At 46.9% G+C, this 25,465-nt stretch overlaps 1 protein-coding gene across 1 annotated transcript in view; it reads right to left on the minus strand.

Moving 5' to 3' along the window:
• Positions 1 to 2,217: 2,217 nt before the first annotated feature.
• znf710b (zinc finger protein 710b) overlaps positions 2,218 to 25,465 on the minus strand; it is a 42,632-nt gene continuing 19,384 nt past the window's right edge. Inside the window, exons 4-5 of the mRNA XM_041871840.2 lie at positions 9,735 to 9,906; positions 2,218 to 3,031 (exon numbers count right to left, since the gene is read on the minus strand). Of these exons, the coding sequence (XP_041727774.2) occupies positions 2,841 to 3,031; positions 9,735 to 9,906 (363 nt within the window). The 3' untranslated portion in view covers positions 2,218 to 2,840. The remainder of the gene's footprint in view (positions 3,032 to 9,734; positions 9,907 to 25,465) is intronic.

Genomic DNA, 25,465 nt, shown 5'->3' on the forward strand with positions numbered 1-25,465 from the left:
TCTCTCACTGCCACAGCACACCCTAACCCAGTCTCTCTCACTGCCACACCCTAACCCAGTCTCTCTCATTGCCACACCACACCCTAACCCTAACCCAGTCTCTCTCATTGCCACAGCACACCCTAACCCTAACCCAGTCTCTCTCACTGCCACAGCACACCCTAACCCAGTCTCTCTCACTGCCACAGCACACCCTAACCCTAACCCAGACTCTCTCATTGCCACAGCACACCCTAACCCTAACCCAGTCTCTCTCACTGCCACAGCACACCCTAACCCAGTCTCTCTCACTGCCACAGCACACCCTAACCCAGTCTCTCTCACTGCCACAGCACACCCTAACCCAGTCTCTCTCACTGCCACAGCACACCCTAACCCTAACCCAGTCTCTCTCACTGCCACAGCACACCCTAACCCAGACTCTCTCATTGCCACAGCACACCCTAACCCAGTCTCTCTCACTGCCACAGCACACCCTAACCCAGACTCTCTCATTGCCACAGCACACCCTAACCCTAACCCAGTCTCTCTCACTGCCACAGCACACCCTAACCCAGACTCTCTCATTGCCACAGCACACCCTAACCCAGTCTCTCTCACTGCCACAGCACACCCTAACCCAGTCTCTCTCACTGCCACAGCACACCCTAACCCAGTCTCTCTCACTGCCACAGCACACCCTAACCCAGTCTCTCTCACTGCCACAGCACACCCTAACCCTAACCCAGTCTCTCTCACTGCCACAGCACAGCCTAACCCTAACCCAGTCTCTCTCACTGCCACAGCACACCCTAACCCAGTCTCTCACTGCCACAGCACACCCTAACCCAGTCTCTCTCACTGCCACAGCACAGCCTAACCCAGTCTCTCTCACTGCCACACCCTAACCCTAACCCAGTCTCTCTCACTGCCACAGCACACCCTAACCCAGTCTCTCTCACTGCCACAGCACACCCTAACCCAGTCTCTCTCACTGCCACAGCACACCCTAACCCAGTCTCTCTCACTGCCACAGCACACCCTAACCCAGTCTCTCTCACTGCCACAGCACAGCCTAACCCTAACCCAGTCTCTCTCACTGCCACAGCACACCCTAACCCTAACCCAGTCTCTCTCACTCCCACAGCACACCCTAACCCAGACTCTCTCATTGCCACAGCACACCCTAACCCAGTCTCTCTCACTGCCACAGCACACCCTAACCCAGACTCTCTCATTGCCACAGCACACCCTAACCCAGTCTCTCTCACTGCCACAGCACACCCTAACCCAGTCTCTCTCACTGCCACAGCACACCCTAACCCAGTCTCTCTCACTGCCACAGCACACCCTAACCCTAACCCAGTCTCTCTCACTGCCACAGCACAGCCTAACCCTAACCCAGTCTCTCTCACTGCCACAGCACACCCTAACCCTAACCCAGTCTCTCTCACTGCCACAGCACACCCTAACCCAGACTCTCTCATTGCCACAGCACACCCTAACCCTAACCCAGTCTCTCTCACTGCCACAGCACACCCTAACCCAGTCTCTCTCACTGCCACAGCACACCCTAACCCTAACCCAGTCTCTCTCACTGCCACAGCACACCCTAACCCAGTCTCTCTCACTGCCACAGCACACCCTAACCCAGACTCTCTCATTGCCACAGCACAGCCTAACCCAGTCTCTCTCACTGCCACAGCACACCCTAACCCAGTCTCTCTCACTGCCACAGCACACCCTAACCCAGTCTCTCTCACTGCCACAGCACACCCTAACCCAGTCTCTCTCACTGCCACAGCACACCCTAACCCAGTCTCTCTCACTGCCACAGCACACCCTAACCCTAACCCAGTCTCTCTCACTGCCACACCACACCCTAACCCTAACCCAGTCTCTCTCATTGCCACAGCACACCCTAACCCTAACCCAGTCTCTCTCACTGCCACACCACACCCTAACCCTAACCCAGTCTCTCTCACTGCCACAGCACACCCTAACCCTAACCCAGTCTCTCTCACTGCCACAGCACACCCTAACCCTAACCCAGTCTCTCTCACTGCCACAGCACACCCTAACCCTAACCCAGTCTCTCTCACTGCCACACCACACCCTAACCCTAACCCAGTCTCTCTCATTGCCACAGCACACCCTAACCCTAACCCAGTCTCTCTCACTGCCACACCACACCCTAACCCTAACCCAGTCTCTCTCACTGCCACAGCACACCCTAACCCTAACCCAGTCTCTCTCACTGCCACAGCACACCCTAACCCAGACTCTCTCATTGCCACAGCATGGCAGCCATGTTGTCTGTTCCCCACCCATAGTCTCCTCTCCATTAACAGAAGCTGAAGAACAGAGGCACATCCAGGTGCTCTCGTCAGGTGCTGGAGTTGTAGAAGTGATGGAAAACGCTGCACACTGCTGCTCATGCTCCCAGGTGATATTTATTTATAACAACGTTTCCACCCTTAGGTCCTGGATGCCTGATGAAGAGCTAAGGGTGGAAACATTGTTTTCCTCTCCATTAACCCATGGTCTGTAGTTAGTCCACCATTAACCCATGGTCTGTAGTTAGTCCACCATTAACCCATGGTCTCTTCTCCATTAACCCATGGGCTGTAGTTAGTCCACCATTAACCCATGGTCTGTAGTTAGTCCACCATTAACCCATGGTCTCTTCTCCATTAACCCATGGTCTGTAGTTAGTCCACCATTAACCCATGGTCTCTTCTCCATTAACCCATGGGCTGTAGTTAGTCCACCATTAACCCATGGTCTGTAGTTAGTCCACCATTAACCCATGGTCTCTAATGGTCTGTAGTCCATTAACATTAACACTCCTATACAACTGCTCAAGGCGTGTTGTAGTTAGCTGCATCCTTCCCAAAGCTGTAATAGTTGTCCATGTCCTCCATGTTTGCCGTGGTGAGCTTGGTGAGGTTCTGGGAGCCTCCATTATCCATGTTGTTGTTGGCCCCAGAGGCCCCGAAGTCAAAGTTGTCCTCCTCATAGTGGCCCTGGTCCTCCATCTCAGGAAGAGCATCTGGGAACACAGAGAAAAAGGGCTGTTATGGAGAGTACAGTGGTATAACCAACCCTAACCCCAACCCAGAACACCGTGGCAGAACCAACCCTAACCCCAACCCAGAACACCGTGGTATAACCAACCCTAACCCCAACCCAGAACACCGTGGTAGAACCAACCCTAACCCCAACCCAGAACACCGTGGCAGAACCAACCCTAACCCCAACCCAGAACACAGTGGTATAACCAACCCTAACCCCAACCCAGAACACCGTGGCAGAACCAACCCTAACCCCAACCCAGAACACAGTGGTATAACCAACCCTAACCCCAACCCAGAACACCGTGGCAGAACCAACCCTAACACCAACCAAGAACACAGTGGCAGAACCAACCCTAACCCCAACCCAGAACACAGTGGTATAACCAACCCTAACCCCAACCCAGAACACCGTGGCAGAACCAACCCTAACCCCAACCCAGAACACAGTGGCAGAACCAACCCTAACCCCAACCCAGAACACCGTGGCAGAACCAACCCTAACACCAACCCAGAACACCGTGGTATAACCAACCCTAACCCCAACCCAGAACACCGTGGCAGAACCAACCCTAACACCAACCCAGAACACCGTGGTATAACCAACCCTAACCCCAACCCAGAACACCGTGGTATAACCAACCCTAACCCCAACCCAGAACACAGTGGTATAACCAACCCTAACCCCAACCCAGAACACCGTGGCAGAACCAACCCTAACACCAACCCAGAACACCGTGGTATAACCAACCCTAACCCCAACCCAGAACACCGTGGTAGAACCAACCCTAACACCAACCCAGAACACCGTGGTATAACCAACCCTAACCCCAACCCAGAACACCGTGGCAGAACCAACCCTAACCCCAACCCAGAACACCGTGGCAGAACCAACCCTAACCCCAACCCAGAACACAGTGGTATAACCAACCCTAACCCCAACACAGAACACCGTGGCAGAACCAACCCTAACCCCAACCCAGAACACCGTGGCAGAACCAACCCTAACACCAACCCAGAACACCGTGGCAGAACCAACCCTAACACCAACCCAGAACACCGTGGCAGAACCAACCCTAACCCCAACCCAGAACACAGTGGTATAACCAACCCTAACCCCAACCCAGAACACCGTGGCAGAACCAACCCTAACCCCAACCCAGAACACCGTGGCAGAACCAACCCTAACACCAACCCAGAACACCGTGGCAGAACCAACCCTAACCCCAACCCAGAACACCGTGGTATAACCAACCCTAACCCCAACCCAGAACACCGTGGCAGAACCAACCCTAACACCAACCCAGAACACCGTGGCAGAACCAACCCTAACACCAACCAAGAACACCGTGGTAGAAGCAACAGGATCAACACAATGGTAGAACCAACCCCAACCCAGAACACAATGGTAGAACCAACCCCAACCCCAACCCAGAACACAGTGGTAGAGCCAACCCTAACCCCAACCCAGAACACAGTGGTAGAACCAACCCTAACCCCAACCCAGAACACAGTGGTAGAACCAACCCTAACCCCAACCCAGAACACAGTGGTAGAACCAACCCTAACCCAGAACACAATGGTAGAACCAACCCTAACCCCAACCCAGAACACAATGGTAGAACCAACCCTAACCCCAACCCAGAACACAGTGGTAGAACCAACCCTAACCCCAACCCAGAACACAGTGGTAGAACCAACCCTAACCCAGAACACAATGGTAGAACCAACCCTAACCCCAACCCAGAACACAATGGTAGAACCAACCCTAATCCCAACCCAGAACACAGTGGTAGAACCAATCCTAACCCCAACCCAGAACACAGTGGTAGAACCAACCCTAACCCAGAACACAGTGGTAGAACCAACCCTAACCCCAACCCAGAACACCATGGTAGAACCAACAGGATCACAACACAGTGGTAGAACCAACAGGATCACAACACAGTGGTAGAACCAACAGGATCACAACACAGTGGTAGAACCAACAGGATCACAACACAGTGGTAGAACCAACAGGATCACAACACAGTGGTAGAACCAACAGGATCACAACACAGTGGTAGAACCAACAGGATCACAACACCGTGGTAGAACCAACAGGATCACAACACCGTGGTAGAACCAACAGGATCACAACACAGTGGTAGAGCCAACAGGATCACAACACAGTGGTAGAACCAACAGGATCACAACACAGTGGTAGAACCAACAGGATCACAACACAGTGGTAGAACCAACAGGATCACAACACAGTGGTAGAACCAACAGGATCACAACACAGTGGTAGAACCAACAGGATCACAACACAGTGGTAGAACCAACAGGATCACAACACCGTGGTAGAACCAACAGGATCACAACACCGTGGTAGAACCAACAGGATCACAACACCGTGGTAGAACCAACAGGATCACAACACAGTGGTAGAGCCAACAGGATCACAACACAGTGGTAGAACCAACAGGATCACAACACAGTGGTAGAACCAACCCTAACCCTAACCCAGAACACAGTGGTAGAACCAACCCTAACCCAGAACACAATGGTAGAACCAACCCTAACCCTAACCCAGAACACAGTGGTAGAACCAACAGGATCACAACACAGTGGTAGAACCAACCCTAACCCAGAACACAATGGTAGAACCAACCCTAACACCAACCAAGAACACAGTGGTAGAACCAACAGGATCACAACACAGTGGTAGAACCAACAGGATCACAACACAGTGGTAGAACCAACAGGATCAACACAGTGGTAGAACCAACAGGAACACAACACAGTGGTAGAACCAACAGAATCAACACCGTGGTAGAACCAACAGGATCACAACACTGTGGTAGAACCAACAGGATCACAACACAGTGGTAGAACCAACACGATCACAACACCGTGGTAGAACCAACAGGATCACAACACCGTGGTAGAACCAACAAAATCACAACACCGTGGTAGAACCAACAGGATCACAACACAGTGGTAGAACCAACAGGATCACAACACAGTGGTAGAACCAACAGGATCACAACACAGTGGTAGAACCAACAGGATCACAACACAGTGGTAGAACCAACAGGATCACAACACAGTGGTAGAACCAACAGGATCACAACACAGTGGTAGAACCAACAGGATCACAACACAGTGGTAGAACCAACAGGATCACAACACCGTGGTAGAACCAACAGGATCACAACACAGTGGTAGAACCAACAGGATCACAACACAGTGGTAGAACCAACAGGATCACAACACAGTGGTAGAACCAACAGAATCAACACCGTGGTAGAACCAACAGGATCACAACACAGTGGTAGAACCAACAGGATCACAACACAGTGGTAGAACCAACAGGATCACAACACCGTGGTAGAACCAACAGGATCACAACACAGTGGTAGAACCAACAGGATCACAACACCGTGGTAGAACCAACAAAATCACAACACCGTGGTAGAACCAACAGGATCACAACACCGTGGTAGAACCAACAGGATCACAACACAGTGGTAGAACCAACAGGATCACAAAACAGTGGTAGAACCAACAGGATCACAACACCGTGGTAGAACCAACAGGATCACAACACTGTGGTAGAACCAACAGGATCACAACACCGTGGTAGAACCAACAGGATCACAACACAGTGGTAGAACCAACAGGATCACAACACAGTGGTAGAACCAACAGGATCACAACACCGTGGATTTGGGGACTGTGAAGAGACCCCTGGTGGTATGTATGGGTGTCTGAGCTGTATGTTATTTGATTATGCAGACAATCTGGAAATGTCCATCAGTAATATTTCTCATAAAAACTAGAAGAGAAGCAGTTCATCTCTCGTCAACCCTCAACCAGGAAAGACTGTCATGCATGTTGTTGATGTTAGTTGTGTATGTGCAGTACAGGGCAAGGCGTGTTGCTCTGTTTTGAGCCAGCTGCAGCTTTCTAGGTCTTTCTTTGCTGCACTTGACCATATTACTGGACAGTCATCAAGATGGCACAAGGGTAAAGGGTTAGGATAAAGGGTTAGGGTAAAGGGTTAGGATAAAGGGTTAGGGTAAAGGGTTAGGATAAAGTTCAGGGTTTGGGAAAAAAGTAAAGCCCTACCTTGTCCATCAGGTGAGATGTCCATGCTGGGTTAGGGTTAAAGCCCTACCTTGTCCATCAGGTGAGATGTCCATGCTGGGTTAGGGTTAAAGCCCTACCTTGTCCATCAGGTGAGATGTCCATGCCGGGTTAGGGTAAAGGGTAAAGGGTTAGGGTAAAGGGTTAGGGTTAAAGGGTTAGGGTAAAGGGTTAGGGTAAAGGGTTAAGGTAAAGGGTTAAGGTAAAGGGTAAAGGGTAAAGGGTTAGGGTAAAGGGTTAAGGTAAAGGGTAAAGGGTAAAGGGTTAGGGTAAAGGGTAAAGGGTTAAGGTAAAGGGTAAAGGGTAAAGGGTAAAGGGTAAAGGGTAAAGGGTTAGGGTAAAGGGTAAAGGGTTAAGGTAAAGGGTAAAGGGTAAAGGGTTAGGGTAAAGGGTTAAGGTAAAGGGTAAAGGGTAAAGGGTTAGGGTAAAGGGTTAAGGTAAAGGGTAAAGGGTAAAGGGTAAAGGGTTAGGGTAAAGGGTTAAGGTAAAGGGTAAAGGGTTAGGGTAAAGGGTTAGGGTTAAAGGGTTAGGGTAAAGGGTTAGGGTAAAGGGTTAAGGTAAAGGGTTAAGGTAAAGGGTAAAGGGTAAAGGGTTAGGGTAAAGGGTAAAGGGTTAGGGTAAAGGGTAAGGGTTAAAGGGTAAAGGGTTAGGGTAAAGGGTAAGGGTTAAAGGGTTAAGGTAAAGGGTTAAGGTAAAGGGTAAAGGGTAAAGGGTTAGGGTAAAGGGTAAAGGGTTAGGGTAAAGGGTAAGGGTTAAAGGGTAAAGGGTTAGGGTTAAAGGGTTAGGGTTAAAGGGTTAGGGTAAAGGGTAAGGGTTAAAGGGTAAAGGGTAAAGGGTAAGGGTTAAAGGGTTAAGGTAAAGGGTTAAGGTAAAGGGTAAAGGGTAAAGGGTTAGGGTAAAGGGTAAAGGGTTAGGGTAAAGGGTAAGGGTTAAAGGGTAAAGGGTTAGGGTTAAAGGGTTAGGGTTAAAGGGTTAGGGTTAAAGGGTTAGGGTTAAAGGGTAAAGGGTAAAACCTCACCTTGTCCATCAGGTGAGATGTCCATGCTGGGTTAGGGTTAAAGCCCTACCTTGTCCATCAGGTGAGATGTCCATGCCGGGTTAGGGTAAAGGGTAAAGGGTTAGGGTAAAGGGTTAGGGTAAACGGTTAGGGTGAAGGGTAAAACCTCACCTTGTCCATCAGGTGAGATGTCCATGCCGTATTAGGGTAAAGGGTAAAGGGTTAGGGTAAAGGGTTAGGGTAAAGGGTTAGGGTAAAGGGTTAAAGGGTTAGGGTAAAGGGTTAAGGTAATGGGTTAGGGTTAAATGGTTAGGGGTAAAGGGTTAAGGTAAAGGGTTAGGGTAAAGGGTTAGGGTTAAAGGGTTAGGGTAAAGGGTAAAACCTCACCTTGTCCATCAGGTGAGATGTCCATGCCGTATTAGGGTAAAGGGTAAAGGGTTAGGGTAAAGGGTTAAAGGGTAAAGGGTTAGGGTTAAAGGGTAAAGGGTTAGGGTAAAGGGTAAAACCTCACCTTGTCCATCAGGTGAGATGTCCATGCCGGGTTAGGGTAAAGGGTTAAGGTAAAGGGTTAGGGTAAAGGGTTAGGGTTAAAGGGTTAGGGTAAAGGGTTAGGGTTAAAGGGTTAGGGTAAAGGGTTAGGGTAAAGGGTTAAGGTAAAGGGTTAGGGTAAAGGGTTAGGGTAAAGGGTTAAGGTAAAGGGTTAGGGTAAAGGGTTAGGGTAAAGGGTTAAGGTAAAGGGTTAGGGTAAAGGGTTAGGGTAAAGGGTTAAGGTAAAGGGTTAGGGTAAAGGGTAAAGGGTTAGGGTAAAGGGTTAAGGTAAAGGGTTAAGGTAAAGGGTTAGGGTAAAGGGTTAGGGTAAAGGGTTAGGGTAAAGGGTTAAGGTAAAGGGTTAAGGTAAAGGGTTAAGGTAAAGGGTAAAGGGTAAAGGGTTAAGTTAAAGGGTTAGGGTAAAGGGTTAGGGTAAAGGGTTAGGGTTAAAGGGTTAGGGTTAAAGGGTTAGGGTAAAGGGTTAGGGTAAAGGGTTAAGGTAAAGGGTTAGGGTAAAGGGTAAAGGGTTAAGGTAAAGGGTTAAGGTAAAGGGTTAGGGTAAAGGGTTAGGGTAAAGGGTTAGGGTAAAGGGTTAAGGTAAAGGGTTAAGGTAAAGGGTTAGGGTAAAGGGTTAAGGTAAAGGGTTAAGGTAAAGGGTTAGGGTAAAGGGTTAGGGTTAAAGGGTTAGGGTAAAGGGTAAAACCTCACCTTGTCCATCAGGTGAGATGTCCATGCCGTATTAGGGTAAAGGGTAAAGGGTTAGGGTAAAGGGTTAGGGTAAAGGGTTAGGGTAAAGGGTTAAAGGGTTAGGGTAAAGGGTTAAGGTAATGGGTTAGGGTTAAATGGTTAGGGGTAAAGGGTTAAGGTAAAGGGTTAGGGTAAAGGGTTAGGGTTAAAGGGTTAGGGTAAAGGGTAAAACCTCACCTTGTCCATCAGGTGAGATGTCCATGCCGTATTAGGGTAAAGGGTAAAGGGTTAGGGTAAAGGGTTAGGGTAAACGGTTAGGGTGAAGGGTAAAACCTCACCTGGTCCATCAGGTGAGATGTCCATGCCGTGTTTGACCTTCATGTGTCGGCTGAGGTTCCCCTTCAGGTTAAACTTAGAGGAGCAGTAAGGACACTTGAAGGGTTTGGATCCGGCGTGGAGGTGCATGTGACCCAGCAGATTGTACATTCTATTGAACGACTTCCCGCACACCTGGAAAAGACAAAGCATGAGTTACAGTATCTGTTCATAATCATGATCGTTTGGCTTGACAACATCGGGACATGGCTATTAACTGTAGTCCCTGCTACCAGTCCCTATTTGAGGCAGTAACCAACCCCCAAGATCTAACTGTAGTCCCTGGCTGCTACCAGTCCCTATTTGAGGCAGTAACCAACCTCCAAGACCTAACTGTAGTCCCTGGCTGCTACCAGTCCCTATTTGAGGCAGTAACCAACCTCCAAGACCTAACTGTAGTCCCTGGCTGCTACCAGTCCCTATTTGAGGCAGTAACCAACCTCCAAGACCTAACTGTAGTCCCTGCTACCAGTCCCTATTTGAGGCAGTAACCAACCCCCAAGACCTAACTGTAGTCCCTGGCTGCTACCAGTCCCTATTTGAGGCAGTAACCAACCCCCAAGACCTAACTGTAGTCCCTGCTACCAGTCCCTATTTGAGGCAGTAACCAACCTCCAAGACCTAACTGTAGTCCCTGCTACCAGTCCCTATTTGAGGCAGTAACCAACCCCCAAGACCTAACTGTAGTCCCTGGCTGCTACCAGTCCCTATTTGAGGCAGTAACCAACCTCCAAGACCTAACTAAAGTCCCTGGCTGCTAAGTCCCTATTTGAGGCAGTATCCAACCTCCAAGACCTAACTAAAGTCCCTGGCTGCTACCAGTCCCTATTTGAGGCAGTAACCAACCTCCAAGACCTAACTGTAGTCCCTGGCTGCTACCAGTCCCTATTTGAGGCAGTAACCAACCCCCAAGACCTAACTGTAGTCCCTGGCTGCTACCAGTCCCTATTTGAGGCAGTAACCAACCCCCAAGACCTAACTGTAGTCCCTGCTACCAGTCCCTATTTGAGGCAGTAACCAACCCCCAAGACCTAACTGTAGTCCCTGTTACCAGTCCCTATTTGAGGCAGTAACCAACCCCCAAGACCTAACTGTAGTCCCTGCTACCAGTCCCTATTTGAGGCAGTATCCAACCTCCAAGATCTAACTGTAGTCCCTGGCTGCTACCAGTCCCTATTTGAGGCAGTAACCAACCTCCAAGACCTAACTGTAGTCCCTGGCTGCTACCAGTCCCTATTTGAGGCAGTAACCAACCCCCAAGACCTAACTGTAGTCCCTGGCTGCTACCAGTCCCTATTTGAGGCAGTAACCAACCCCCAAGACCTAACTGTAGTCCCTGCTACCAGTCCCTATTTGAGGCAGTAACCAACCCCCAAGACCTAACTGTAGTCCCTGCTACCAGTCCCTATTTGAGGCAGTAACCAACCCCCAAGACCTAACTGTAGTCCCTGCTACCAGTCCCTATTTGAGGCAGTATCCAACCTCCAAGATCTAACTGTAGTCCCTGGCTGCTACCAGTCCCTATTTGAGGCAGTAACCAATCTCCAAGACCTAACTAAAGTCCCTGGCTGCTAAGTCCCTATTTGAGGCAGTATCCAACCTCCAAGACCTAACTAAAGTCCCTGGCTGCTACCAGTCCCTATTTGAGGCAGTAACCAACCCCCAAGACCTAACTGTAGTCCCTGGCTGCTACCAGTCCCTATTTGAGGCAGTAACCAACCTCCAAGACCTAACTGTAGTCCCTGGCTGCTACCAGTCCCTATTTGAGGCAGTAACCAACCCCCAAGACCTAACTGTAGTCCCTGGCTGCTACCAGTCCCTATTTGAGGCAGTAACCAACCCCCAAGACCTAACTGTAGTCCCTGCTACCAGTCCCTATTTGAGGCAGTAACCAACCCCCAAGACCTAACTGTAGTCCCTGCTACCAGTCCCTATTTGAGGCAGTAACCAACCCCCAAGACCTAACTGTAGTCCCTGCTACCAGTCCCTATTTGAGGCAGTATCCAACCTCCAAGATCTAACTGTAGTCCCTGGCTGCTACCAGTCCCTATTTGAGGCAGTAACCAACCTCCAAGACCTAACTGTAGTCCCTGGCTGCTACCAGTCCCTATTTGAGGCAGTAACCAACCCCCAAGACCTAACTGTAGTCCCTGGCTGCTACCAGTCCCTATTTGAGGCAGTAACCAACCCCCAAGACCTAACTGTAGTCCCTGCTACCAGTCCCTATTTGAGGCAGTAACCAACCCCCAAGACCTAACTGTAGTCCCTGCTACCAGTCCCTATTTGAGGCAGTAACCAACCCCCAAGACCTAACTGTAGTCCCTGCTACCAGTCCCTATTTGAGGCAGTATCCAACCTCCAAGATCTAACTGTAGTCCCTGGCTGCTACCAGTCCCTATTTGAGGCAGTAACCAACCTCCAAGACCTAACTGTAGTCCCTGGCTGCTACCAGTCCCTATTTGAGGCAGTAACCAACCCCCAAGACCTAACTGTAGTCCCTGGCTGCTACCAGTCCCTATTTGAGGCAGTAACCAACCTCCAAGACCTAACTGTAGTCCCTGGCTGCTACCAGTCCCTATTTGAGGCAGTAACCAACCCCCAAGACCTAACTGTAGTCCCTGCTACCAGTCCCTATTTGAGGCAGTAACCAACCTCCAAGACCTAACTGTAGTCCCTGGCTGCTACCAGTCCCTATTTGAGGCAGTAACCAACCCCCAAGACCTAACTGTAGTCCCTGCTACCAGTCCCTATTTGAGGCAGTAACCAACCTCCAAGACCTAACTGTAGTCCCTGGCTGCTACCAGTCCCTATTTGAGGCAGTAACCAACCCCCAAGACCTAACTGTAGTCCCTGCTACCAGTCCCTATTTGAGGCAGTAACCAACCCCCAAGACCTAACTGTAGTCCCTGCTACCAGTCCCTATTTGAGGCAGTAATTAACCCCCAAGACCTAACTAAAGTCCCTGCTACCAGTCCCTATTTGAGGCAGTAACCAACCTCCAAGATCTAACTGTAGTCCCTGGCTGCTAAGTCCCTATTTGAGGCAGTAACCAACCTCCAAGACCTAACTGTAGTCCCTGGCTGCTAAGTCCCTATTTGAGGCAGTAACCAACCCCCAAGACCTAACTGTAGTCCCTGCTACCAGTCCCTATTTGAGGCAGTAACCAACCCCCAAGACCTAACTAAAGTCCCTGCTACCAGTCCCTATTTGAGGCAGTAACCAACCTCCAATACCTAACTGTAGTCCCTGGCTGCTACCAGTCCCTATTTGAGGCAGTAATCAACCTCCAAGACCTAACTGTAGTCCCTGGCTGCTAAGTCCCTATTTGAGGCAGTAATCAACCTCCAAGACCTAACTGTAGTCCCTGGCTGCTACCAGTCCCTATTTGAGGCAGTAACCAACCTCCAAGACCTAACTGTAGTCCCTGGCTGCTACCAGTCCCTATTTGAGGCAGTAACCAACCTCCAAGACCTAACTGTAGTCCCTGGCTGCTACCAGTCCCTATTTGAGGCAGTAACCAACCCCAAGACCTAACTGTAGTCCCTGGCTGCTACCAGTCCCTATTTGAGGCAGTAATCAACCCCCAAGACCTAACTGTAGTCCCTGGCTGCTACCAGTCCCTATTTGAGGCAGTAACCAACCTCCAAGACCTAACTGTAGTCCCCGGCTGCTACACAGTCCCTATTTGAGGCAGTAACCAACCTCCAAGACCTAACTGTAGTCCCTGGCTGCTACCAGTCCCTATTTGAGGCAGTAACCAACCTCCAAGACCTAACTGTAGTCCCTGGCTGCTACCAGTCCCTATTTGAGGCAGTAATTAACCTCCAAGACCTAACTGTAGTCCTTCACTCCTCTGTGCTGTGCACCACCTTCCCATTTACACCAGAGATCTGGATATAATGATGAGATGCACCTTCCCATTTACACCAGAGATCTGGATATAATGATGAGGTGCACCTTCCCATTTACACCAGAGATCTGGATATAATGATGAGGTGCAACTTCCCATTTACACCAGAGATCTGGATATAATGATGAGGTGCACCTTCCCATTTACACCAGAGATCTGGATATAATGATGAGGTGCACCTTCCCATTTACACCAGAGATCTGGATATAATGATGAGGTGCACCTTCCCATTTACACCAGAGATCTGGATATAATGATGAGGTGCACCTTCCCATTTACACCAGAGATCTGGATATAATGATGAGATGCACCTTCCCATTTACACCAGAGATCTGGATATAATGATGAGATGCACCTTCCCATTTACACCAGAGATCTGGATATAATGATGAGGTGCACCTTCCCATTTACACCAGAGATCTGGATATAATGATGAGGTGCAACTTCCCATTTACACCAGAGATCTGGATATAATGATGAGGTGCACCTTCCCATTTACACCAGAGATCTGGATATAATGATGAGATGCACCTTCCCATTTACACCAGAGATCTAGATATAATGATGAGATGCACCTTCCCATTTACACCAGAGATCTGGATATAATGATGAGGTGCAACTTCCCATTTACACCAGAGATCTGGATATAATGATGAGATGCACCTTCCCATTTACACCAGAGATCTGGATATAATGATGAGGTGCACCTTCCCATTTACACCAGAGATCTGGATATAATGATGAGATCCACCTTCCCATTTACACCAGAGATCTGGATTTAATGATGAGATGCACCTTCCCATTTATACCAGAGATCTGGATTTAATGATGAGATCCACCTTCCCATTTACACCAGAGATCTGGATATAATGATGAGATGCACCTTCCCATTTACACCAGAGATCTGGATTTAATGATGAGATGCATGTCTCTGCTCTAACAATGGGAATCGTTGTCCCAGAGGCGGGAAGGCAGGTGACGAGTGTAGAAACACATTGGCCTTATTTTGGACTGATTTGAGCGAGACTGAAACCTCTTGCTTCGCCTCTTCCTCTATGGTTTCCACACAAACACACCAAGCCCCTCCCCCTGCCTCTCACAACAACAAACTTGAGAGATCCCATTTTCCTCTCTGACAAGTTGTTTCAAGTCGCTATTTGCATTTGAGGTTTGGTCCAACGGAATCGGTCATATGGACACCAAAACACATTAAGACATTATTTTACTGTAATAGAGGAGAAGTTAATTTTTCTAACGATACCCTTTTTATGTCTCAACTCCTCAAATTGAGCTCAGAGCAGACACATTATTATTATTATATTACACTACTAAAACAAGAGTATCAATGAACATTGATTCTGGAAGATGAATGCTCAGTTTGTCGCGCGCTGCATTGGGGTATCGCAAGCAGCATTTTAGCCAAAGACCGTTATACTAGATGTCTAGTCTGTGTTTTATAAATGTGCAATAAGCATAACACACAATTATATAAGGAATTGACAACTCGTTCTCATTCTGAGAAATAAGGTAGGCCACTTGATTTCAACATCTCAACAAAGTGGACAGGCTAACATGCTGTTCAAACAGTTGGAGAAGGACATAATGGTGTGTTCATAACAACTCAACCTTGTTAGCTAGCAAATAGATCCAAGTCAACCTTGTTAGCTAGCAAATAGATCCAAGTCAACCTTGTTAGCTAGCAAATAGATCCAAGTCAACCTTGTTAGCTAGCAAATAGATCCAAGTCAACCTTGTTAGCTAGAAAATAGATCCAAGTCAACCTTGTTAGCTAGCAAATAGATCCAAGTCAACCTTGTTAGCTAGCAAATAGATCCAAGTCAACCTTGTTAGCTAGCAAATAGATCCAAGTCAACCTTGTTAGCTAGCAAATAGATCCAAGTCAACCTTGTTAGCTAGCAAATAGATCCAAGTCAACCTTGTTAGCTAGCAAATAGATCCAAGTCAACCTTGTTAGCTAGCAAATAGATCCAAGTCAACCTTGTTAGCTAGCAAATAGATCCAAGTCAACCTTGTTAGCTAGCAAATAGATCCAAGTCAACCTTGTTAGCTAGCAAATAGATCCAAGTCAACCTTGTTAGCTAGCAAATAGATCCAAGTCAACCTTGTTAGCTAGCAAATAGATCCAAGTCAACCTTGTTAGCTAGCAAATAGATCCAAGTCAACCTTGTTAGCTAGCAAATAGATCCAAGTCAACCTTGTTAGCTAGCAAATAGATCCAAGTCAACCTTGTTAGCTAGCAAATAGATCCAAGTCAACCTTGTTAGCTAGCAAATAGATCCAAGTCAACCTTGTTAGCTAGCAAATAGATCCAAGTCAACCTTGTTAGCTAGCAAATAGATCCAAGTCAACCTTGTTAGCTAGCAAATAGATCCAAGTCAACCTTGTTAGCTAGCAAATAGATCCAAGTCAACCTTGTTAGCTAGCAAATAGATCCAAGTCAACCTTGTTAGCTAGCAAATAGATCCAAGTCAACCTTGTTAGCTAGCAAATAGATCCAAGTCAACCTTGTTAGCTAGCAAATAGATCCAAGTCAACCTTGTTAGCTAGCAAATAGATCCAAGTCAACCTTGTTAGCTAGCAAATAGATCCAAGTCAACCTTGTTAGCTAGCAAATAGATCCAAGTCAACCTTGTTAGCTAGCGAATAGATCCAAGTCAACCTTGTTAGCTAGCGAAATAGATCCAAGTCAACCTTGTTAGCTAGCGAATAGATCCAAGTCAACCTTGTTAGCTAGCGAATAGATCCAAGTCAACCTTGTTAGCTAGCGAATAGATCCAAGTCAACCTTGTTAGCTAGCAAATAGATCCAAGTCAACCTTGTTAGCTAGCAAATAGATCCAAGTCAACCTTGTTAGCTAGCAAATAGATCCAAGTCAACCTTGTTAGCTAGCAAATAGATCCAAGTCAACCTTGTTAGCTAGCAAATAGATCCAAGTCAACCTTGTTAGCTAGCAAATAGATCCAAGTCAACCTTGTTAGCTAGCAAATAGATCCAAGTCAACCTTGTTAGCTAGCGAATAGATCCAAGTCAACCTTGTTAGCTAGCGAATAGATCCAAGTCAACCTTGTTAGCTAGCGAATAGATCCAAGTCAACCTTGTTAGCTAGCGAATAGATCCAAGTCAACCTTGTTAGCTAGCGAATAGATCCAAGTCAACCTTGTTAGCTAGCGAATAGATCCAAGTCAACCTTGTTAGCTAGCAAATAGATCCAAGTCAACCTTGTTAGCTAGCAAATAGATCCAAGTCAACCTTGTTAGCTAGCAAATAGATCCAAGTCAACCTTGTTAGCTAGCAAATAGATCCAAGTCAACCTTGTTAGCTAGCGAATAGATCCAAGTCAACCTTGTTAGCTAGCAAATAGATCCAAGTCAACCTTGTTAGCTAGCAAATAGATCCAAGTCAACCTTGTTAGCTAGCAAATAGATCCAAGTCAACCTTGTTAGCTAGCGAAATAGATCCAAGTCAACCTTGTTAGCTAGCAAATAGATCCAAGTCAACCTTGTTAGCTAGCGAAATAGATCCAAGTCAACCTTGTTAGCTAGCAAATAGATCCAAGTCAACCTTGTTAGCTAGCGAATAGATCCAAGTCAACCTTGTTAGCTAGCAAATAGATCCAAGTCAACCTTGTTAGCTAGCAAATAGATCCAAGTCAACCTTGTTAGCTAGCAAATAGATCCAAGTCAACCTTGTTAGCTAGCAAATAGATCCAAGTCAACCTTGTTAGCTAGCAAATAGATCCAAGTCAACCTTGTTAGCTAGCAAATAGATCCAAGTCAACCTTGTTAGCTAGCGAATAGATCCAAGTCAACCTTGTTAGCTAGCGAATAGATCCAAGTCAACCTTGTTAGCTAGCAAATAGATCCAAGTCAACCTTGTTAGCTAGCAAATAGATCCAAGTCAACCTTGTTAGCTAGCAAATAGATCCAAGTCAACCTTGTTAGCTAGCAAATAGATCCAAGTCAACCTTGTTAGCTAGCGAATAGATCCAAGTCAACCTTGTTAGCTAGCAAATAGATCCAAGTCAACCTTGTTAGCTAGCAAATAGATCCAAGTCAACCTTGTTAGCTAGCGAATAGATCCAAGTCAACCTTGTTAGCTAGCAAATAGATCCAAGTCAACCTTGTTAGCTAGCGAATAGATCCAAGTCAACCTTGTTAGCTAGCGAATAGATCCAAGTCAACCTTGTTAGCTAGCAATAGATCCAAGTCAACCTTGTTAGCTAGCAAATAGATCCAAGTCAACCTTGTTAGCTAGCAAATAGATCCAAGTCAACCTTGTTAGCTAGCAAATAGATCCAAGTCAACCTTGTTAGCTAGCAAATAGATCCAAGTCAACCTTGTTAGCTAGCAAATAGATCCAAGTCAACCTTGTTAGCTAGCAAATAGATCCAAGTCAACCTTGTTAGCTAGCAAATAGATCCAAGTCAACCTTGTTAGCTAGCGAATAGATCCAAGTCAACCTTGTTAGCTAGCAAATAGATCCAAGTCAACCTTGTTAGCTAGCAAATAGATCCAAGTCAACCTTGTTAGCTAGCAAATAGATCCAAGTCAACCTTGTTAGCTAGCAAATAGATCCAAGTCAACCTTGTTAGCTAGCAAATAGATCCAAGTCAACCTTGTTAGCTAGCAAATAGATCCAAGTCAACCTTGTTAGCTAGCAAATAGATCCAAGTCAACCTTGTTAGCTAGCAAATAGATCCAAGTCAACCTTGTTAGCTAGCAAATAGATCCAAGTCAACCTTGTTAGCTAGCAAATAGATCCAAGTCAACCTTGTTAGCTAGCGAATAGATCCAAGTCAACCTTGTTAGCTAGCGAATAGATCCAAGTCAACCTTGTTAGCTAGCAAATAGATCCAAGTCAACCTTGTTAGCTAGCAAATAGATCCAAGTCAACCTTGTTAGCTAGCAAATAGATCCAAGTCAACCTTGTTAGCTAGCAAATAGATCCAAGTCAACCTTGTTAGCTAGCAAATAGATCCAAGTCAACCTTGTTAGCTAGCAAATAGATCCAAGTCAACCTTGTTAGCTAGCAAATAGATCCAAGTCAACCTTGTTAGCTAGCAAATAGATCCAAGTCAACCTTGTTAGCTAGCAAATAGATCCAAGTCAACCTTGTTAGCTAGCAAATAGATCCAAGTCAACCTTGTTAGCTAGCAAATAGATCCAAGTCAACCTTGTTAGCTAGCAAATAGATCCAAGTCAACCTTGTTAGCTAGCAAATAGATCCAAGTTGGTTAAACTTGAAATATAAAGATAACCTGGCTAATCACTAGCACGTGGGCTGGAGAGATGGTTGATGAGGCCTGTGTTCATTTTCTACAGCCTAATGCTAATCTATAGCCTAATGCCTGGTTGCATGGTTCTAGTCACACCCTAACCCTAACCCTAACCCTAATCACTAGCACGTGGGCTTGAGAGATGGTTGATGAGGCCTGTGGTCATTTTCTATAGCCTAATGCTAATCTATAGCCTAATGCCTGCTACAAGAAGTTAGTCATTATTAGTGAATGTGCATTATGCATGGTTCTAGTTAAATTTGTAATAAAAAATAGCTTTTTCATAGACAGACTGGAGAGCCAGATCAGTGATTATTGAAACAACAAAAAAAGCAGGTGAAACTATTTTGATAAAATATTTAAATGATTAGTGTGTCTTATTGGTTGTGGAAGGCTTATATTCTGCCTGGGTATAACTTCACAAGCCCTGAATTCATTGGCTTATTGCTGACTGTTTGAAATGCAGTGTATTTTATATTTAATTGTACAACAACGCTTATTTAGAGAATAAAAATAAATAAAAAAATCCGATATACTGTATATCATGAATCGCCCATAAGTTTAAAAGAAATTGAGATATCTTTTAGGCCATATCGCCCAGCCCTACCAGAACACATCCGGTTTTATCGCCCAGCCCTACCATAACACATCCGGTTTTATAGCCCAGCCCTACCATAACACATCCGGTTTTATATCCCAGCCCTACCATAACACATCCGGTTTTATAGCCCAGCCCTACCATAACACATCCGGTTTTATATCCCAGCCCTACCATAACACATCCGGTTTTATAGCCCAGCCCTACCATAACACATCCGGTTTTATAGCCCAGCCCTACCATAACACATCCGGTTTTATAGCCCAGCCCTACCATAACACATCCGGTTTTATAGCCCAGCCCTACCATAACACATACGGTTTTATATCCCAGCCCTACCATAACACATCCGGTTTTATCGCCCAGCCCTACCATAACACATCCGGTTTTATATCCCAGCCCTACCATAACACATCCGGTTTTATATCCCAGCCCTACCATAACACATCCGGTTTTATCACCCAGCCCTACCATAACACATCCGGTTTTATCTCCCAGCCCTACCATAACACATCCGGTTTTATCACCCAGCCCTACCATAACACATCCGGTTTTATATCCCAGCCCTACCATAACACATCCGGTTTTATCTCCCAGCCCTACCATAACACATACGGTTTTATCGCCCAGCCCTAGCATAACACATCCGGTTTTATAGCCCAGCCCTACCATAACACATCCGGTTTTATAGCCCAGCCCTACCATAACACATCCGGTTTTATATCCCAGCCCTACCATAACACATCCGGTTTTATATCCCAGCCCTACCATAACACATACGGTTTTATATCCCAGCCCTACCATAACACATCCGGTTTTATATCCCAGCCCTACCATAACACATCCGGTTTTATATCCCAGCCCTACCATAACACATCCGGTTTTATAGCCCAGCCCTACCATAACACATCCGGTTTTATAGCCCAGCCCTACCATAACACATACGGTTTTATATCCCAGCCCTACCATAACACATCCGGTTTTATCTCCCAGCCCTACCATAACACATCCGGTTTTATCTCCCAGCCCTACCATAACACATCCGGTTTTATAGCCCAGCCCTACCATAACACATCCGGTTTTATATCCCAGCCCTACCATAACACATCCGGTTTTATATCCCAGCCCTACCATAACACATCCGGTTTTATATCCCAGCCCTACCATAACACATACGGTTTTATATCCCAGCCCTACCATAACACATCCGGTTTTATATCCCAGCCCTACCATAACACATCCGGTTTTATATCCCAGCCCTACCATAACACATCCGGTTTTATATCCCAGCCCTACCATAACACATCCGGTTTTATATCCCAGCCCTACCATAACACATCCGGTTTTATATCCCAGCCCTACCATAACACATCCGGTTTTATATCCCAGCCCTACCATAACACATCCGGTTTTATATCCCAGCCCTACCATAACACATACGGTTTTATCGCCCAGCCCTAACATAACACATACGGTTTTATATCCCAGCCCTACCATAACACATCCGGTTTTATATCCCAGCCCTACCATAACACATACGGTTTTATATCCCAGCCCTACCATAACACATCCGGTTTTATATCCCAGCCCTACCATAACACATACGGTTTTATCGCCCAGCCCTACCATAACACATCCGGTTTTATAGCCCAGCCCTACCATAACACATCCGGTTTTATATCCCAGCCCTACCATAACACATCCGGTTTTATAGCCCAGCCCTACCATAACACATCCGGTTTTATATCCCAGCCCTACCATAACACATCCGGTTTTATAGCCCAGCCCTACCATAACACATCCGGTTTTATAGCCCAGCCCTACCATAACACATCCGGTTTTATAGCCCAGCCCTACCATAACACATCCGGTTTTATAGCCCAGCCCTACCATAACACATACGGTTTTATATCCCAGCCCTACCATAACACATCCGGTTTTATCGCCCAGCCCTACCATAACACATCCGGTTTTATATCCCAGCCCTACCATAACACATCCGGTTTTATATCCCAGCCCTACCATAACACATCCGGTTTTATCACCCAGCCCTACCATAACACATCCGGTTTTATCTCCCAGCCCTACCATAACACATCCGGTTTTATCACCCAGCCCTACCATAACACATCCGGTTTTATATCCCAGCCCTACCATAACACATCCGGTTTTATCTCCCAGCCCTACCATAACACATACGGTTTTATCGCCCAGCCCTACCATAACACATCCGGTTTTATAGCCCAGCCCTACCATAACACATCCGGTTTTATAGCCCAGCCCTACCATAACACATCCGGTTTTATATCCCAGCCCTACCATAACACATCCGGTTTTATATCCCAGCCCTACCATAACACATACGGTTTTATATCCCAGCCCTACCATAACACATCCGGTTTTATATCCCAGCCCTACCATAACACATCCGGTTTTATATCCCAGCCCTACCATAACACATCCGGTTTTATAGCCCAGCCCTACCATAACACATCCGGTTTTATAGCCCAGCCCTACCATAACACATACGGTTTTATATCCCAGCCCTACCATAACACATCCGGTTTTATCTCCCAGCCCTACCATAACACATCCGGTTTTATCTCCCAGCCCTACCATAACACATCCGGTTTTATAGCCCAGCCCTACCATAACACATCCGGTTTTATATCCCAGCCCTACCATAACACATACGGTTTTATCGCCCAGCCCTACCATAACACATCCGGTTTTATATCCCAGCCCTACCATAACACATCCGGTTTTATATCCCAGCCCTACCATAACACATACGGTTTTATATCCCAGCCCTACCATAACACATCCGGTTTTATATCCCAGCCCTACCATAACACATCCGGTTTTATATCCCAGCCCTACCATAACACATCCGGTTTTATATCCCAGCCCTACCATAACACATACGGTTTTATATCCCAGCCCTACCATAACACATCCGGTTTTATATCCCAGCCCTACCATAACACATCCGGTTTTATATCCCAGCCCTACCATAACACATCCGGTTTTATATCCCAGCCCTACCATAACACATCCGGTTTTATCGCCCAGCCCTACCATAACACATACGGTTTTATATCCCAGCCCTACCATAACACATCCGGTTTTATATCCCAGCCCTACCATAACACATCCGGTTTTATATCCCAGCCCTACCATAACACATCCGGTTTTATATCCCAGCCCTACCATAACACATACGGTTTTATCGCCCAGCCCTACCATAACACATCCGGTTTTATCGCCCAGCCCTACCATAACACATCCGGTTTTATAGCCCAGCCCTACCATAACACATACGGTTTTATCGCCCAGCCCTACCATAACACATCCGGTTTTATCGCCCAGCCCTACCATAACACATCTGGTTTTATCGCCCAGCCCTACCATAACACATACGGTTTTATAGCCCAGCCCTACCATAACACATCCGGTTTTATAGCCCAGCCCTACCATAACACATACGGTTTTATAGCCCAGCCCTACCATAACACATCCGGTTTTATAGCCCAGCCCTACCATAACACATCCGGTTTTATAGCCCAGCCCTACCATAACACATCCGGTTTTATATCCCAGCCCTACCATAACACATCCGGTTTTATAGCCCAGCCCTACCATAACACATACGGTTTTATCTCCCAGCCCTACCATAACACATCCGGTTTTATCGCCCAGCCCTACCATAACACATCCGGTTTTATCGCCCAGCCCTACCATAACACATCCGGTTTTATAGCCCAGCCCTACCATAACACATACGGTTTTATAGCCCAGCCCTACCATAACACATCCGGTTTTATAGCCCAGCCCTACCATAACACATCCGGTTTTATAGCCCAGCCCTACCATAACACATACGGTTTTATAGCCCAGCCCTACCATAACACATACGGTTTTATATCCCAGCCCTACCATAACACATCCGGTTTTATCGCCCAGCCCTACCATAACACATCCGGTTTTATAGCCCAGCCCTACCATAACACATCCGGTTTTATATCCCAGCCCTACCATAACACATACGGTTTTATATCCCAGCCCTACCATAACACATCCGGTTTTATATCCCAGCCCTACCATAACACATCCGGTTTTATATCCCAGCCCTACCATAACACATCCGGTTTTATATCCCAGCCCTACCATAACACATACGGTTTTATATCCCAGCCCTACCATAACACATACGGTTTTATCGCCCAGCCCTACCATAACACATCCGGTTTTATCGCCCAGCCCTACCATAACACATACGGTTTTATATCCCAGCCCTACCATAACACATACGGTTTTATATCCCAGCCCTACCATAACACATACGGTTTTATATCCCAGCCCTACCATAACACATCCGGTTTTATATCCCAGCCCTACCATAACACATCCGGTTTTATATCCCAGCCCTACCATAACACATCCGGTTTTATATCCCAGCCCTACCATAACACATCCGGTTTTATATCCCAGCCCTACCATAACACATCCGGTTTTATATCCCAGCCCTACCATAACACATCCGGTTTTATATCCCAGCCCTACCATAACACATACGGTTTTATATCCCAGCCCTACCATAACACATCCGGTTTTATCGCCCAGCCCTACCATAACACATACGGTTTTATCGCCCAGCCCTACCATAACACATCCGGTTTTATCTCCCAGCCCTACCATAACACATCCGGTTTTATCTCCCAGCCCTACCATAACACATACGGTTTTATCGCCCAGCCCTACCATAACACATCCGGTTTTATATCCCAGCCCTACCATAACACATCCGGTTTTATATCCCAGCCCTACCATAACACATCCGGTTTTATCTCCCAGCCCTACCATAACACATCCGGTTTTATAGCCCAGCCCTACCATAACACATACGGTTTTATATCCCAGCCCTACCATAACACATACGGTTTTATAGCCCAGCCCTACCATAACACATCCGGTTTTATATCCCAGCCCTACCATAACACATCCGGTTTTATAGCCCAGCCCTACCATAACACATACGGTTTTATCGCCCAGCCCTACCATAACACATACGGTTTTATCGCCCAGCCCTACCATAACACATCCGGTTTTATCACCCAGCCCTACCATAACACATCCGGTTTTATCTCCCAGCCCTACCATAACACATCCGGTTTTATCTCCCAGCCCTACCATAACACATCCGGTTTTATCGCCCAGCCCTACCATAACACATACGGTTTTATCGCCCAGCCCTACCATAACACATCCGGTTTTATAGCCCAGCCCTACCATAACACATACGGTTTTATCGCCCAGCCCTACCATAACACATCCGGTTTTATATCCCAGCCCTACCATAACACATACGGTTTTATCGCCCAGCCCTACCATAACACATACGGTTTTATCGCCAGCCCTACCATAACACATCCGGTTTTATATCCCAGCCCTACCATAACACATACGGTTTTATCGCCCAGCCCTACCATAACACATCCGGTTTTATCTCCCAGCCCTACCATAACACATCCGGTTTTATCGCCCAGCCCTACCATAACACATCCGGTTTTATCGCCCAGCCCTACCATAACACATACGGTTTTATATCCCAGCCCTACCATAACACATCCGGTTTTATCTCCCAGCCCTACCATAACACATACGGTTTTATAGCCCAGCCCTACCATAACACATACGGTTTTATAGCCCAGCCCTACCATAACACATCCGGTTTTATCGCCCAGCCCTACCATAACACATCTGGTTTTATCGCCCAGCCCTACCATAACACATACGGTTTTATCGCCCAGCCCTACCATAACACATCCGGTTTTATCGCCCAGCCCTACCATAACACATCCGGTTTTATCGCCCAGCCCTACCATAACAC

Source organism: Coregonus clupeaformis, unplaced genomic scaffold, assembly GCF_020615455.1.
Source record: "Coregonus clupeaformis isolate EN_2021a unplaced genomic scaffold, ASM2061545v1 scaf0376, whole genome shotgun sequence".
Lineage (NCBI taxonomy): Eukaryota > Metazoa > Chordata > Actinopteri > Salmoniformes > Salmonidae > Coregonus > Coregonus clupeaformis.